Source organism: Bubalus kerabau, chromosome 13 (assembly GCF_029407905.1).
Source record: "Bubalus kerabau isolate K-KA32 ecotype Philippines breed swamp buffalo chromosome 13, PCC_UOA_SB_1v2, whole genome shotgun sequence".
Taxonomy (NCBI): domain Eukaryota; kingdom Metazoa; phylum Chordata; class Mammalia; order Artiodactyla; family Bovidae; genus Bubalus; species Bubalus kerabau.
Genome location: NC_073636.1, coordinates 72795280 through 72813588, shown reverse-complemented (window position 1 = coordinate 72813588; position 18309 = coordinate 72795280). Strand labels below are relative to the sequence as shown.

Here is an 18309-nt window from a genome sequence, read left to right as displayed (position 1 = left end):
GGAAGGAACCCAAACCACATGCTCACAACCTTGCGGTGAAATGTAATACGGGAAGGAAGGACTGACGGCTGATGAGCTGGGTGACGCTCACAAGAGCTGAAATTTGGGAGCTGGTTATTAAACCATTGGTAGTTTGAAACTGGCCTTAGCAGGAGTGTTTACACCATGGAAATTGGCAGATGCTACAAATCAGGAAAAAAAAATTGAGTTTGGTGGTTAAACATTTGGACCACCAGCTTACCAAGTAAGAAATAAGTCACCGAATAAGTCACCTACACTTCCTGTGTAGGAAGTGGTCAGTGCCTCATGTATATCCATGGGACTTTTCAGTGTTTTGGCCAGCTTCCACCTCCAGTCTCTGCATTTACAGAGGGGAGTGGGGGAGCTGGGTGTCTCTTGCTCTCAAAACTGCCCACACTTGGCAGATTGGAAGTGTCAAGGAACTTACACTCCCTCAACAAATGAGACTTTTGGAAGTTGGTGTACACACATTCCAGCCTTCTTACCCCTTGGCTGGGGTAATTCTGAGTTCTGTGCTTTACACCTTTTCCCATTAGTTTCCCCAAAGGCTTTCAGAGGGAGGGAGATGGCTTGATTACCCATACCGTTACTGAATGCAAGTCCATGTGCCTGATACACAGTGAGGCCAAGCAATACCAAAACTTCAGAGTTTGGGGCACAAAAAGGTGTACTGCAGGACCAGGCAAGGAGATTAGGGTGGCTCAAGCCTTAAAAAAAAAAAAGCCAAATCTCTGAAAACTTTCAGCAAGGCCCTTTTATAGGAAAGGTATGGAGGGGTGTGGTTAGTTGTTGCAAACTTCTTGGTGTCAGATTCTTTGTTCTTGGAGGTCAGATCCCTATGTTCCTGGAAGCCTCCACCAAACAAATGTTATTCTCTGATCTCACAAGAAAGGGCACGGTCCCAAAGTTCAACTCTCATCCTTCAAGGTCCAGGCCTGGGCTAAAAAGACGGGGTTCCTGCGAGGGTCAATTACCCTGCCCGGGAGGCTTCGTCCAGCATCCTGTCTGCATCCTCCCGTCAGTGCTCAGACATCAAGTGAGGTGACCTATCTCAGCTGACGGTGCCCTTAGGATTAGGTTCTCCAGACCCCGCCCAGCTGTCATCACGGAGGAAGCCAGGCGGCCAGGACCCCACCTGCCCTCGGGCTTGCCATTTAACCTGGAAAGAATCATTTGTACGGGACCCAGAGAAATACATGTAGCAGATACCAAGCAGGTTCACTCCCCACTCAGCTCATCACAATTGTCCTCCTTTGAGAACAGCCCCGACCACAGAGGTGGACCTTTAGTAATTCTGTGCAGTGTCCTTGCAATTTAACCATGACCTCTGGCCACCTCCTAGGAGTAGGCCACTGATCTATGCTGGGCCAAGTTTGGAAACTTGAGTGGAGAGACTGAAGCTGGTTGAAGCTGGTACCTTAATGGTGGTGTCCATATACTCCAACTGATGAGGCCTCTATGGACCGTGACCCACAGATACAGCCACCGCGGTAAGGTCACAGAGGTGGGGATGTAGGAGGGGTTCCCTCCTGCTTCAGGGTCCAGGGGCCTGGCTGGTGGGCGGCAGTGGTGAGGTGAGGATGCAGGAGATCTGGGGGACACAGCCCTCAGTGTGGCCCCGAGCCCCCAGCTCACCTGCTGCCCTGAGGTTGAAGGACCTGGAGGGACCCGGGAGAAGGCTCTGATCCATCCCTCATGCACTCTGCCTCGAGGACCCATGCAAGCTGACCATTGGCAGAGCAGGACCCCGAAACTTGCACTCAGGGTCTGGCGCTAAAGGTCTCGCGATAACTCTAACTAGCAAACAGGCGCACTGATGAGCATATGCTGAAGATCTCAGGCTAACAGCTGTGCGCTCGCCCAACCCTATTACAATACTTGTTAAAGTATTTGCAAATCTCCAGTCGTTTCCATAAATGTTTTTCTAAGTATGATTTTTGCTTGGTTTCTTCTTGTTATGGAAAAAATATACTCAATGGAAGTTTTTAAAAAGTATAGAGAATAAACTGCTGCCATTTTTGTCTCAGTCTTTTATATATATATATATATAATTTCATTTGTTTGGCTACACTGGGTCTTAGCTGTGGCACACAGGATCTTCAATATTCCTTGCAGCATGCAGGATCTGCCATCGTGGCTTGGAGGATCTGGGCTTCCCAGGTGGTGCTAGTGATAAAGAACCCGGCTGCCAATCCGGGAGACATAAGAGAGGAGAGTTCAATCCCTGGGTGGGGAAGATCCCCTGGAGGAAGGGCGTGGCAACCCACTCCAGTATTCTTTCCTGGAGAATCCCACGGACAGAGGAGCCTGGTGGGCTACAGTCTGTGGGGTTGCAAAGAGTTGGACATGACTGAAGTGACTTAGCACACATGGGGGATCTGGTTCCCTGAGTGGGGATCAAACCCCTGCATTAGGCCCCCCTATATCAGTAGTGCAGAGTCTTACCACTGGACTGCCAGAGAAGTCCCTGTCTCATTCCGTTTTACTATCTGTAAGTGAGCATACATACTAAGGTGTCTGACTTCCCCAACCTTACCTGCACTTCCAGAGTAAACAACTTGAACTTGAATCCTTGCTTCAGGCTCTGCTTCTGGAAGAAGCCAGATGAAGACAGAGTCACATCCCTGGGAGGAAACCATAAAACTGGGGCGCTCCAAGCAGCAGGGAGCAGGGAAGCAAATCCACAGGGCAGCTGTCCTCGACTCACACTCAGAGTTGATGTGGCCCCTGGGGAGCGTCAGGAGGGCTGGCTTCTAGCACCTCGGCCCCAGCCCCATGTCACACTGATGTTGGAATGAGGTCTGAGTTGTTCCTGTGTCCAGGTGTGGGAAGGGGTCTGGCTGACTTCAGGCTGCTTGAGCAAACAGAGACCCCCTTAAGCACAGAGCTTGGATGTCTAGGCTCCAGAATTATGAGAAAATGAACTTGGACTTTTTCAGCCACCCAGTCTGTGGTATTTTATTATGGCAGCCTGAGTTGACATGCATTCTCCGTTGAATGTTCCAAATTAACTAGTATTATGTATTTAGTATTTATTAAATTTAGTATTTAGTAATATGTATTTAGTATTCTCTTCTAATGTGAAAACTCTTCTCTGCATCTTTGGCTACATTTCCTTTAATTTTCTTTTTTCCCTTCTTCCTGTCTTTCTTTCCTCCCTTTATTCTTTCTTTCTTTCCTTCCTTCTTCTCTCCCTCTCTCCTTTTTTAATTTCCTCCCTTCCTCTCTCCCTTCTTTCTTTCTTTCTCTTTCTCCTTTCATGTTCTGTCTCTCACTTGCTTCCACCCCCTCCCTTTAGGGAGCTCTTATAAGTCTAGGGGTCTTATAGCAGTTTATAAGTAGCTGAGTCTTAGATTCACCAGTTGTACTGATTTTTATGTTTTCTGTCTCATTAATTTTTACCCTTACTTTTAATTCTCTCCCTAGGTTTATCTTGTGGCATATTTTCTAGCTTCTTGAGTTGGACGCTTCATTAACTTTCAGTCTTCCCCATGTAATAACACAAGCATTTGCGCCATGGGACTCTTTTGTTACATTCTACGAGTTTTGCTATGCGGCGTTCCAATTGTTGTGTTCTGAATGGCCTATAATTGCAGTTTTGTTCCATTGTTTGAGTTATTTAGGAATCAATTTCCAAGTGGTTTAATTTTTTTCTGTTTGTCCTTTTGTTTTTAATTTCTGTTTTGTGGTCAGATAATGTGGCCAGAAAAGGGCAGCTTGTCAGCACCTCCGAGGTTGTCTCTGTGGCCTAGGATGGCATGTTTCTCTCAGTTCCTCACAGATGCTTGAATGAAATGTCTTTTCCGTTTGTATTAATTTATGACACAGAGCTTGTTCTTTCCAAGCTGACATTCCTTGACGCACGGATCCTGCGAGTAGCTCCAGGGATTCTGGTGCCACCAGCGGGGACCCAGGAAGCCCTCAGGCAGAGTCACTGTGGACCTTGCGTCTGCTCAGTGTCTCCAGAGTGCAGCCATTGCTCCCAACTCCTCATACGGCCTCGAGCAGCTAGTTTTCCATGGACCATATTTCAGGAAATCCCATTTTAATGTTTTCTCTTATTTCTTGAGGGTCAACTATTTATGAAGTGTCCTGGTACAGGCATGCTTCACTTTTATGGCACTTTGCTTTATTGTGTTGTTTTGTTCGTGTTTTGGCTGTGCTGGGTCTTCCGGGTGTGCACGGGCTTTCTCAAGATACAGCGTGCAGATTTCTCATTGTGGTGGCTTCTCTTGTAGTAGGCTCAGAAGTTGTTGCACGCGGACTTATTTGCCCCGAGGTATGTGGAATCTTCCTAGACAGGATCAAACTCATGTCCCCTACGTTGGCAGGCTTAACCACTGGGATTCCTAACCACTGGACCACCAGGGAAGCCCTTATTGTGTTTTTCATCAATTGAAAGCTTTAGGCAACCCTGCACCAAGCAAGTCTATTGGAGTCATTTTTCCAACAGCATTTGCTCACTTCATGCCCCTGTGTCACATTTGGCAATTCTTGCAGTGTTTTGAATTTTTAAGTTATTATAGAATGTCCTTTGGTGATCTGTGTAATCAGTGATCTTTGATGTTACTGTTGTAAAGAGATTACAGTTCGCTGAAGGCTGAGATAACAGTTAGAAATGTTTTAGCCATAAAGTAATTTTAAAGTATGTAGATTGTTGCTTTAGACATAATCGTGTAACTATTGCACATTTAGTAGACTACTGTATGTACGTGTACTCAGTCGTGTCGAACTCTTTGCAACCCCATGGACTGTATGTCGCTACAGTGCATAGGGTTGCAAAGAGTCAGACACGACTGAATGAGTGAACACGCATGCAGGATAAAGCTAACTAGGGAATGTTTGGGCGGTGAAGGTCACAGGGAGCTCCCTGTCACTATGTGATCATCCTTCAGGGATGCCTGGGAGGGGGTGTTGGCCCTGAGAGAGAAGCTGACCTGAAGTCTCTCCGAGGCTGAAGGATTTGGATTTATGGTGACTCTGATCCTCCATCCCACCTCATAATGATGATTGCTGACTTGGCTGCCCAGGACGCATAGTTTTTCTTTTTCAGGAAACTGTTTCTGCACATTCTGTGACCTTCTCCACGCCTGCATCTCCAGCTGTCGGCAGCATCTCTCAAGATGATCAGAGTGGGGAGGGAGGGAGCAGAAGGCAGATCTGACCTCGCTTGCATTATTGGTCTCTGACAGGTACAGGCCTGAAGTGCCATCCAGACAGGTGAATCTGCATCCCTCTCCCCCATCCGGTTGCTATGGTGAGTGACCTGTCAGATCCCGGACATGAAGTAGATGCTGGGAGAAGGCTGAAAGCTGGAGGACCATTCAAGAGGTCCATTAGAAGCATTAATGAGCTTGGTCTTCCCTCTCTCCGTAATGGACTAAACATTAGCCTGCCCCACTAATGCGTTCTTGGCCACAAAGAAACCTACAACAGCTAATGCCCTGTTCCCTATTATGTGGATTTCAGTGACAGAAGAAATGCTTTCATTATCAATTCCATTCACAGACTTATAGATGCTTAAATCACTCGAGCCTCAGCCACCTTTGGTTTGGGCATGAAAGAGGCTATGGGAATGGGAATTAAAAAAAAAAAAAAAAAAAACATTGTCAGCATCATCAACAAACACCATGCTGGGCTTTGGGGACACATCAGAGCATATGCTGAACCACCTGTTAACCCCCCATGGGCCCGATAGCTCCTTCAACACTGGGTTTCAGGCTTAGAGAAAATGAACTCTCTGTTGCATAAATAGTATGGAAGTTACAGTTTTCCAAGGACCCTTTCTCAGCAAAATATACCAGGAGCTGTCCTTGTGTAGAGGACGTTCCGGTGGGTGGCAGGGGTACAGTGAGCATAAGTCTGCAAGCCTCTCATTCCTCACAGGGGACAGCTTAGCTGGAGGCACTAGAATTCCCACCCATGCAGTGTGAGGTCCTGCATGGAACCCGGGAAGGTCCCAGTGGGCACTGACTGAGCATCTTCTCCCAGTCTGGGGGGTTTTCTCCCTTGAGGAGGAGGTAGCATACTCTGCATGTGGAGAGAAAAAGGGGGAAAAGTTACTGGTGACAAAAAAAGACAGAATGGGGACATTGTCACGACTCTTGTCAAAGTTCCTAGTCTCCCCCTTCTATGCATGTGACAAGCCTGGACTTCCTTGATCCCTGAAGTTAGGTGTGGCCATGAAACTCACTTTAGAATGAAATGTCAGTAGAATGAAAATGTTGTCGTTTCAGTGGAAGTAAAAGCATAAAGTAGAAGAGCTATTTGAAGAGACAATGACTGAGCATTTTCCAAACCGAATGAAAGACACTAACCCAGAAGTGCAGCCAATAAATATAAGGAGAGAATAAGTATAAAGAAATCCACGGGTCGGCAACCTAGTGAAACTGTAGGAAAATCAAAGATAAAAGTTCTTTGAAACAGACCTATGAAAAGACACAGATGGGTTTCAAAAGAAGTGAGGTAACTGGGATTCTGAATTCTCACACACGGAAGTTAGAAGAAACTGGGCTCTGATTCAACATGAAGAAAGAAAATAGCACAACTACTGTCAGCAAAAACACCTTCCAAGAATGAGAGCGCGAGCTTCCATGATAGCTTAGTGGTCGAGAATCTGCCCGCCAGTGCAGGAGACACAGGGTCAATCCCTGGTCTGGGAAGATCCCACATGCTGGGGAGCAACTAAGCCCAAGCACCACAGCTACTGAGCCTGTGCTCTGGAGCCCGGGAGCTGCAGCTACTGAAGCCTGAGCACCCTAGAGCCCGTGCTTCCCAACAGGAGAAGCCGCCACAGTGAGATGGCCACGTGCTGCAACTAGAGCGTGGTCCCGGCTCTCGGCAACCAGAGAAAAGCCCGTGCAGCAGTGAAGACCCAGCAGAGTCAAAATAAATACATAAGTAAAAAAGAATGAGGGTGAGATAAAGATGGTTTCAGACAAATGAAATCAGAAGAGTGTGTCAAGAGGAAATTCTAAAAATAGAAAACTTCCAGCAGAAACAAAGTTATCCCAACACAAGTGTAATCAAACTTTGATAATAGCAATACTGTCTTGCGAAGTTTTTTTTAAAAATTAGGCTTAAAATACAGGCAACAGGGACTTCCCTGGTGGTGCAGAGGTTAAAGACTCTGTGGTTCCACTGCAGGGGGCACAGGTTTGATCTCTGGTCAGGGAAGGAAGATCCCACATGCCATGTGGTAAGGCCACAAAAAACAAAAAACAAAAAACAAAAAAAAAAACAGGGAACAAAACATAATAAATCACGACGGAAGTAAATGAAGAAAAAGCTCTGTATTATCCAGAAAGAAGCTAATACTTATTAACTTTAAGCCTTGATAAATTATCTTTGATTGTTTTCACTTGTAGAGTAACCAAGAAACGATTAGTTCTACAATGCATAACTTACAAACTAGTGAAAGAAATGGAACTTTTAAAGGTCTATTTAAAGGAAGATAGAAGAAAATGAACCAAGCCTAAAAGAAGATGGTAGATTTAAACCCAAATATATCACAAATGATATTAAACATGTAAGTTTAAAGACAGGTAAATGATAAATTAGGAGTTTGGGATTAGCAGAAACAAACTATTCTATGTAAAATAAACAAGGTTCTACTTTACAGCACAGGGAACTATATTCATCACCTTGTAATAAGCCATAATGATAAAGAATATGAAAAAGGATATATGTGTGTGTATAGCTGAATCACTTGGCTGTATGCCAGAAACTAACATATACTTCAATTGAAAAAAAAAACAAAAAAACAGAAAGACAGGTAAATGATGACACGTCAGCAGTAGCTGTGAATGGCAGCTTTCCCCAAGCCCATCTCATGCCTTGAAAGTAAAGGACAACAAGACTTTGGCTGATGACTCACAATGCCCATTGTGACTGTCCACTGCTGCCCGGCAGCATCCCATAAGTGAGAGTTAAAGGCAAGGGCTGGCTGGCACGTCCCTTCTTCAGCTCCCTGAGGGGCCACTATGGTTTGGGCTCTGGCATCTGCTTTGTGTGGTCCTTCCGTCTCACATGCCACTTGATGACCACCTGTTGTCTGTACAGCTGCTCCTATCAGCCCCTTGTCCCTCCTCTGACCCACTGCTCGTGGTCCCGAGAATAGGCAGCCCGAGTTGTTCAGACCTGAGGCTCCAGAGTTCCAAGGGGCAGTGCTGGCATGGAGGACGGCTCCATCCTTCTTACCAAAGGCCTTTTCCATGAAGGGCATTTCATCGTGACTCTGGGCAGCAGGCTACCCTGCTTCAAGGACTAGTTCCCATGGAGCTAGAAGCCTTAGAAACTTGCCCTTACAACCCTCACTACCGAATCCCACTCAGCAGATTTCAGTACCACCTGGCATCATGCCGGAGAAAGAACCCCAAGAATGCCAAAAAGATGGCCAGCTGTAAATACAATGCCTGCCACGTGGTCCCCATCAAGAAGCTGGAGGAGCACGAGGCTGCCTGTGTCAACAGAAGCACCGTGGAGGAAGAGGACAGCCTGAGTCCCCTGAAGGTCAGCCTCCCAAATGCAGGGCAGAAGGGCAACGGAAATGCCTCCCCGGTGTCCCCCTGTCTCCCCAACCCTGACGTCTGGAATATTGATAGCACAAATTGCCACCCCATGTTTGTCCTTAAGTCTTTCATTCCCCAGAAGCTTGTTTGTGAAAGTGACACCAGAGAGTCAGAGACAGACGACCACACCCCATCCCTGACTGCCCCCGCAGAAGATCATCAGACCGGGAGAGTGAACCGCCAGCAGAAGATACAAGCCTCTTAAATGCATGATGGGAGATGCAATTCACCAGAATAAAAGGCATACAAACCAAACTACACTGAGGTGCTTTTTTTGTTTGTTTTTAACCTACCTAACAGATTCATTTTATTTTTTGGCTGCACTGGGTCTTCCTTATTGGACACGGGCTTTTTCTAGTTGCGGCGAGCTGGGGCTACTTTTCATTGCTGTGCCCAGCCTTCTCACTGCAGTGGCTTTTCTCGTGGAGCACAGGCTCTAGGCACAGGGGCTTCAGCAGTTATAGGGCACAGGCTTATTTGCTCTGCGGCATGTGGGATCTTCTGGGATCAGGGATCGAACGTGCAGCCCCTGCGCTGGCAGGCGGATTCCTAACCACTGGCCATCCAGGGAAGTACAAGACTTTAAATGTGCATAGAAGCTATACAGTATTAAAATGGCTTTAAAATATGCTATTTAATGGTATCCTCACAAGAATTCAATGAGGTAGATTAAGTATCCACACTTTGTAAATTAGGAGATTGGGGTTTAAACAAAAGAAATGGCATGGCCAGGGGAACATGACCAAAAGCAAAGGACAGAGATGAGTCAGTCCCCAGGCCGTGTGTCCTAACCTATGGTGCTAAATTGTTTTCATTTTTTTTAAGTACTTGTAACTTTGCCCCCCCGGCCCCTTCAACTGTTTATACAAAGTGTTATGTAAAGATTTCTTTTTGGAAAAAAAAGAGAAGTTCCCAGTGTTGGCCCTAGAAACTCTATGGTTAATAAAATACTTGGACTAGAGAATTGCCACAAAGGAAGTAGGTAAAATAAGAAAGTGGTGTGTAAGGCATATATCTATGAAATTCAGGTTGACAAGATCAGGAAAAAAAAAATTGGTTTGGAGTATGAAACAAATTGGTCATGAGTTAGTTATTCTTAAAGCTGAGTAAAGGATAAATTTTAATTCTCTCTACTTTTATTTAAATGTTTATTTTACTATTTTATTATTCTCTATTTTTGTATAAACTTGAAATCTTACATAATAAAAAATAGTTTAAATGTATTTTAATATATTCACAATGTATTTTAACATAAATATATTATACAATCTTATATATTTTATATAAATTAGATGTTATATGTTTTAATAAAAATAGTTTTTAAAATACGTATTATATATAAATTTGAAGCCTTCCATAATAAAAATAGCTTTAAATATATTTTATGATATACTTAATATATTACAAATACATATATTAGTGGGTGAAGTGAAGGTCACTCAGTTGTGTCTACTCTTTGCGACCCCATGGACTATACAGTCCATGGAATTCTCCAGGCCAGAATACTGGAGTGGGTAGCCTTTCCCTTCTCCAGGGGAGTCTTCCCCACCAAGGGATCAAACCCAGGTCTCCCACATTGCAGGCAGATTCTTTACCAGCTGAGCCACAGGGGAAGGCCAAAGTCAACTGCCCTCTCTGAGGTAGCAGGGATAAATTAGAGACTTGGAATTAGCAGATACAAACCACTATATATAAAATAGGTAAACAATAAGGTCCTAATAGTGCAGGGAACTATATTTGATATCTTGTAATAATATATATATAAATACATTAGTGATATAAATATAATAGTGATATTCAATATCTTATAATAATATATATAATATATACAATAATATAAATATATAATGTAAATAATATAATTATATACTATATAACTGAATCAATTTGCTGTTACAACAGAAACTAACACAATATTGCAATTTAACTATACTTCAATTTTTTAATTTAAAAACTATTATATATTACATATAAATGTGTATTATATATTACATTTTTAATTAAAAAGTTTAAATATATAAATATATTTATATGCACTATTTTAAGTATATATTATGAATATTTCAAGTTTGTATAGAAATAGATAATAAGATAGAGATATATATACACACACATTAAATGCAATATAGTATTTTGGGTTGGCTTCTGGAACAGAAAAAGATATTAGTGGAAACATGGTAAAATACAATTAAAGTCTGTAGTTTAGTTAACAGCATCCTGCTGACGTGAATTTTCATTTTATTGAGGGCACCATGGTCTTTCAAGGTGTTAACATTAGGGAAAGCTGGTTGGAGGGTATAGGGGAACTCTTTGTACCACCCATGCAAATTTTCTGTAAACCTAAAATGATTTCAAAATAATAAAATTTAAAGACAGAGCAAAGAGCAACACAATGAGCAGAACTCTGGACTGTCCTCTACCCTGTCGGCCTTGGGCAGCTGCCTTGCTGTGGTCATGTTAGTCTCTCAGTCATGTCCAACTCCTGCCTGCCTCTGTGCTTTCTCATCTGCAGAGCAGAGATGATAAGCTCATAGGATGTTGTGGAGAACTAGGACTTAACACACGCAGGATTAACACTAGGACAGTGTCTGGTACAAAGGAAGCCCTGCATTAATGTTAACTGCTAGTACTGGTAATGGTGGAGGTATTCAGCAAAAAGAAAATGTCATGTGGTAAGGGAAAAAATGATGAGCAAGTCAATTTATAAAATATATAAACAAATTTAACCAACTCAGAAAAATCATCAATGTTGCATTTAACATGATAAAAATAAGCTAGGAAAGGGCATTGTTCAGAAGGAAAGAAACACTGAATAGCAAATATGTATATTAAAAATGTTTGCTGCTGCTGCTAAGTCACTTCAGTCGTGTCCGACTCTGTGCGACCCCATAGACGGCAGCCCACCAGGCTCCCCCATCCCTGGGATTCTCCAGGCAAGAACACTGGAGTGGGTTGCCATTTCCTTTCTTTATGGAGTCCCCAAAACAAATTATATATGTTACAAACCAGCCAAGAGGAGGAAAAAGACCAGGATATTACAGAAACTTCACAAATTCAATGAAGAAAAGAAAAGGAAAAAAGATATAGATAATAAAGAGAAAACACAAATTTAAATAGCAGAAATTAACCCAAATATATCAATATTCATATAAATGTAAAGGGATTTAACTTACCTATTTAAAAATCCTATTTATCTTTCTAAATCAAGTATATGTCCATTTTGATCATACTAACAGAGATTGTAAGAAATACATGCCGCCGCCACCTCCCACCCCCTGGAGAAGGAAATGGCAACCCACTCCAGTATTCTTGCCTGGAGAAGCCCATGACCAGAGGAGCCTGGCAGGCTAAAGTCCATGGGCTCACAAAGAGTCAGACACGACTTAGTGACTAAACCACCACCACCTCCCATACACGTAACAGACATAACCATCGATCGTGGCATTCTTTCCTGAGCCTGGACAATACCTTTGGAATCCTTCTCAACACAAGGCTCCAGGCAGAGGAGGTCACACAGAGGTCGGCTCTGTCTTGACAGCGTCTACCCCTAGGCAGGATCCCCACTTGATCCTCTCTGACCCTCATGTCCCAACTCATGTTCCAGGAGGAACAAAGAAATACAGGAACCTAAGAAAACATCCTAGCTGGAAATCTAGAGGAAAGACCAGGCAAGAGACGGATGCCTGTTCTAAACGCCAGAGTTACATCTCAGCCAACTCTTCCGTCTTCTCCTCATCCCTTACCTCTGCTGGGCCTATCTCCAAGGGAGACATCCTGGCAAGCCAGCCTCTAGCAGGGACCATCATTAAAACACATGTCAGCAGTGACAGTGAGCACAGCAAGCCAGTGCTGGGCTGGGTGCCAGCAACTGGGTCACAGAGGAGAATGGGCTGGGGGCAATGGCAGCCCCAGGAGCCCTGGGCAGCAGGTGAACTTCCAAAGTTCCTGGTGAGGATTCCTGGCAGAGGAGGAGCCTGGCATGAAAAGCCATATGCTCAGGCAGAGGGGGTTCTGGCATAACAGAGGAAGGAAAAAAGAAAGGGGAGCTAGAGATTTCCCTGGTGGTCCAGTGGTTAAGAATCCACCTTCCACTATAGGGAATGTGGGTTCGATCCCTGGTCAGGGAACTAAGATCTCACATGCAGTGAGGCGGCCAAGTCCACACACCATAACCAGAGAAGCCTGTGTGAGGCAACAAGGACCCAGCATAGCCAGGGAAAAAAAGTCGGGGGAGCTACCTTGGGGCCAGTTGCCTTGCAGATATTAAGCCCCAGCCACAATCCTGAGGGGAAAGTATTTTTGTTTCCAATATACAGATATGAAAAGTAAGTCTTAGAGAAGCTAAATAATTTGCCTTGGTTCATAAAGTTAGTAAGTGATGAGTAGCCTAATGAACCCATCCCCAGCAATTCCACTCCTAAATTTGTAGAAACCAGAAATGTGTACATGAGTTTGCCAAAAGATGAGGACAGCTATTCTCAACAGCACTATTTGTAATGTTCTTGTTGTTCAGTCACTAAGTCGTGTCTGACTCTGTGATCCCATGGTCTACAGCACACCAGGCTTCCCTGGCCTTCACTGTCTCCTGGAGTTTGCTCAAGTTCATGTCCATTGAGTCGGTGATGCTATCCAACCATCTCATCCTCTGCTGCCATCTTTTGCTTTAGCCTTCGATCTTTCCCAGCATCGGGGTCTTTTCAAATGAGTCGGCTCTTCCCATCAGGAGGCCAAAGTTTTGGAGCTTCAGCTTCAGCATCAGTCCTTCCAACGAATATTCAATGAATGTTACTATTAATAAACCTTATTAATTACTATTAATATTCAATGAATATTACTATATGTAATGCCAGTCCCCAAATATTCCACCTGTCCTGCAGGAGAAACGGGTAAGTATAGAAAAGATCCATGATGGAACATGATGCAGTCCTGAGAATGAACTGACTGTAACTACCTGGTCAACAGGGGTAAATCTTACATAAAGTGAAATTCAGTTTACACAGACTTTTTTAAAAAAGCAAGATAAATCGATGATGTGTGGATTCAGGATGGTAGTTACCTTTGGTGGGGAGGAGGAGGGGTTTCTGGGGTGCTGGTCATGGTCCATCTCTTGACCTGGGTACTGTGTGACCTGGGTAGTGTGTTCACTTTGTGAAAATCCATCCAGCTATTCACTCGGGATCTGTGTATTGTCCTGTAGGTTGGACTTCCGTGAAAAGTCCTGAAAAACTAAACTTATACCTAATGCAGATGCTTTCTCTACTGTTTCTCTCTGATTCCCTGGCTACAGCCACTGAAGTGCTGGCCTTGACTGGGCTCAAGTCCTGACTTGACCACTTTCTAGTAACTTCCACTCAGAACAGTCAGCTGAAACTTGGACACTAACTTCTCCTTCGCAGGGTTCTTGCGCACAAGAAAGAAAAGAACAAGCGTGTTGTAATAACATCACAAGAGCCTGTGTCTTCTGAGCCCCCACGTGTGTGCCAGCATTCTATTCAACTTCTTCAACCACTCTGGAAGGTTAAGGCTTCTCCCATTTTCTAGCCAAGGACTCCAAGGCTCAGAGACAAGCTGGGATTCACATCTGGGTCTGTCTGGTGCAAAGTCAGAGCTTTATCCGTGGCTACCAGGAGAACCCTGGAAGGTTTGCCAGATGTCCTGGGTGACAATCAAGACCCAAGCATCCTCACAGGAGCTCTGGATTCCAGAATCCTTCCTCCCACTCATTTCCACAAAGTTCCGAGTCTCCTAAGTTCCTCTTCCACCTTGTTGAGCCCACCATGAATTGTTCATTTTCCTCAGAGTTCTTCAGCAGACCTTCCTATGAGCTAGTTATTGCTGCATTAATGCTGTTTAAAAAACATCCCAGTGTTCAGTGGCTTCAAACAACATTCTTTTTCTAAAAGAGAATTATTTATTTATTTGGCTGCAGTGGGTTTTAGTTACCGTACTTGGGATTTTTAGTTGCGGCATTCAGGCTCTTATTTGCACATGTGGGATCCAGTTCCCTGACCAGGGATTGAACCTGGGCCCCCTGCATTAGGAGCATGGAGTCTTAGCCACTGGACCACCAGGCAAGTCCCAGCAACATTTGTATCACGTGTCATTCGGGGGTTGGCTAATCTAGGCCCACAAAAAAAAGAGCAGACAAAAAAAAAAAAAAAAAAGAATACTGCTGCCCATGCAAGCAGACCTCACATTTTTTCCCAATGCATAGGAAACACTGACAGAATCAATCCTATGCTTGACCAAAAAAGTAAATATTGACAAATTTCAAAGATTTAAAGTCACATGGACTATGCTCCCTGACAACAGGAGGATACAGCTAAGAATTAACACTAAAAATGATGAAGCCTTCCCTACCCTTCTAGTTCTAGCTTCCCTAGGCTTCTCTCTGTGCCACATCCCATCATGGCAGGATGAGATATTAATTAACAGCTACCGGTACCAAGCCTGCTACTCTCAGAAGGACATCCCCCAACCATGCCTTTCTGCAGGGCATTTGAGACTCAGGGTCTGCACCTCTCCTTGTCAGACTGTCCCGTTCATCATGGACTATAACCTTGCTGCTGCTGCTAAGTCGCTTCAGTCGTGTCCGACTCTGTGCGACCCCATAGACAGCAGCCCACCAGGCTCCACCATCCCTGGGATTCTCCAGGCAAGAACACTGGAGTGGGTTGCCATTTCCTTCTCCAATGCATGAAAGTGAAAAGTGAAAGTGAAGTCGCTCAGTCATGTCCAACTCTTAGCAATCCCATGGACCGCAGCCCACCAGGCTCCGCCGTCCATGGGATTTTCCAGGCAAGAGTACTGGAGTGGGGTGCTATTGCCTTCTCCGGGACTACTACCTAAATACCTATTAACTAGGTCAGCCCTAGTCAATATACAAGTAAAACACCTTCATCCTGCACAGCTGAGACCATGGTCTGTATCAGTGAAAAGTTCGATTTTCCACTCATTTAGAAATTCAACTTAATTGCTTTCCAGCATATCCAGCCAAGGGTGGAAACATAAAATCCATCTTAAAGGGAGTTAAATCACTGCCATCAGAGCTTTGGTGATCTCTGGAAATAGCTGGAATATAGAAATGATTCACACTGGGGTCTGCTGAGAAAGTGGCTCGTTTAGACAATCTCAGTCCCAAGCTAATACGGCCCATCAATTACCTGTTCTGAGAGCCTGATTTCCCCACCACTTTTCTTTCTTTTTTAAAAGAATTAATTTATTTGGCTGCATGTGGGATATTTAGTTATGGCATGCAAGCTCTTAGTTGTGGCCTATGGGATTGTTTCCTGACCAAAGATGGAGCCCGGAGCCCCCTGCATTGGGAGCATGGAGTCTTAGCCACTGGACCACCAAGGAAGTTCTCCAATCAGCTTTCCTATTGCTTTGGTATTACAAGGGAGAAAATTTTTTCTCTGGATAAAGAATCATTTTCTTCACAACTGCTGTCCACCATGGAACTGACTGTTGAATAATACAGTCACATCTCCTCATCAGTGGGAGTGTTCAAGCAAAGGCCAGACAACTGCTTGATGTAGATGTTGAAGAAAGAGTCTGAAAAATCAGAAAAATGCTTCAAGGACTTACCTATGGGCGCACTTTGCCTGCTGCCGCAAACACATCAATGGCCACCAGGTGGCGATAGAGTTGCATCATCGTTGCAAAAGTGTTACTAACCCAGAAGTTTTTTTCAAAGTACCAAAAACCTAATTCGAACAAAATATAATTTAAAATAGGAAAAAATAGGAATACCATACTTCTAACATTCCCACTTCTGGGTATATAGATTAGCAGCTCGGCCTCTGCAGGCTTGTTCCTTCCTGGCTTGTTACTCCAGCCTGGAAAACACCAGGCTCTGGAGCAGCTGGAATAGTCAAGATCTCCAAAGCCGCAGGCCTCGCTGGAGCACTGTGGCCCAAACCTCATGGTCAAACTTCAAGCAGGGTCCTCAGCCTCCTTTCAGCGGAACCCAATACCCCCATTCCCGAGTAGGCTCTTTCCTCCCTGTCTACACAGTGGACACACATCTCAATCCTCCCCCTACCTTGCAGCAGACAGCCCAGACCCCATGCTAACACTCCTTTGCTATTTTTCCTCAAAGCCCCTATTGGCTCCAGCATGTTGTGTATAGATTTGTCTGCCCTTGGTAGGATCTAAGACCCAGGAGACTGAGGTTGCTTGAGGTCGGGTGGGGGTACTTTTTTTTTTTTTGCTAAGCAGCAGAACCATGCCTCACCAGGGGGTGGTTGGAGGAGTTGAAAAGACTCCTGTGAAAACTCCATGTGTATTTCATGCAGCCGAACAACTCCTGGGCAAGCTAACAGGTCTACAGTTACTCTGGCCACCTCCTTCAGGGGAAAGGGAAGAACCTCAGGATAAGCCAGAGTGGGTGAGTAGGACTGCGGGGAGGGGGCGCTGGGCAGAAGCCCCTGCCAGGTTGCAGGGCAGGCCACTGTGAAACGCCCCCCGGGAGCTTATGATGAACCTGTGCGTGCGTGCTGTCGCTTCGGTTGTGTCCCGACTCTGTGACCCAATGGACCATAGCCCACCAGCCTCTTCTGTCCGTAAGATTCTCCAGGAAAGAATACTAGAGTGGGTTGCCATGCCCTCCTCCAGGGGATCTTCCTGACTCGGGGGTCAAACCTGCGCCTCTTACATCCCCTCCACTGGCAGGTGGGTTCTTTACCACTGGCACCACCTCCATTCCCCCCGTGATGCGCCTGGAGTGGGGGAAACGGTGTGCAAATTGCCCCAAGGCATGCCGGGTCTGCTATGGGTGTTCCAGTCACAGTAGAGATAGACACCCCACCCTCACCTCACTGCAGGGCAGGTCGCCCATCGAAGCCAGCAGCCCTGCTTGGGGCAGTCAGTGACTGAGCTTGGGTCCCGCAGGTCACCAGGAGAAAGAATTTGGTAGTGGGCAGAGTGGCGATCCAAGCCAAGAAAGCAGCAAAGTCACAGACGGTGTGGAAAGCAGGCACGGCCCAGCCACCGCACTGGCTGGTGTCCAGCTTGGCCATGTGAGACTGTGGGAAGCAGGTGGGAAGAGTGAAGGCCAGTCCCAGGTCTCAAACAGGGACCAGGTGCAGCAGGTCAGGGTTCCAGCCAGGCTCGACTATGTGTGAGCACATGGGAGCCACCTGGGGAAGGCTGCCAGTACTGACTGGGTGACAGCGAGCAGCCTCGACGGAGACAGCATGTCAGTCGGACTCGAACCCCGGTAACTCCCAATAATCCTCTTTAGAGGATGGCGACCCCAGGCAAGATGACCTGCCCTCAAGTCTCCCTGGGGAACCAGAGGCACTGAAGCAGGTCGTGGATACCAGCCTGCCCCCAACAGGCTGTCCTGTGGTGAACTGAGGTCCCAGCCCCCAGGGATGGCCAAAGGCCCCATCCGAGGGATCCCGCGGCTGGAATCATCGCTCAATTTAGACCTTCTCAGACCTGGGACCTGCCCCTTGTCTACCCAGCCCAGGACTCTTCCCAGCTTACAAGCCAAGGGCCACAGCCTGCGCACTGGGCCATGACAAGGGAGGGCCAGAGCCCAGGCTGGAGCTGCTACCACGGCCTTGCGAAGTTAGGACCACTGTGGCCAGGTTCCACCCAGCTGATGGTTACTCCTGCTTTACCAGCCCGATCTGGAGGTGGGGCTCATCACAGGCCAGGCCAGCCACCTACAGCAGAGGCCCACCACTGTCCCACCTTCCCCCAACCCCAC

At 45.6% G+C, this 18309-nt stretch overlaps 1 protein-coding gene across 1 annotated transcript; it reads left to right on the top strand.

Moving 5' to 3' along the window:
- The first annotated feature begins 8196 nt into the window (after positions 1-8196).
- GTSF1L (gametocyte specific factor 1 like) lies at positions 8197-8767 on the top strand. Its single transcript, XM_055543242.1, is given in 2 exon segments — positions 8197-8702; positions 8704-8767. Coding segments are annotated over 2 exon segments (471 nt in total). The 5' UTR covers positions 8197-8295.
- The last annotated feature ends 9542 nt before the right edge of the window (positions 8768-18309 follow it).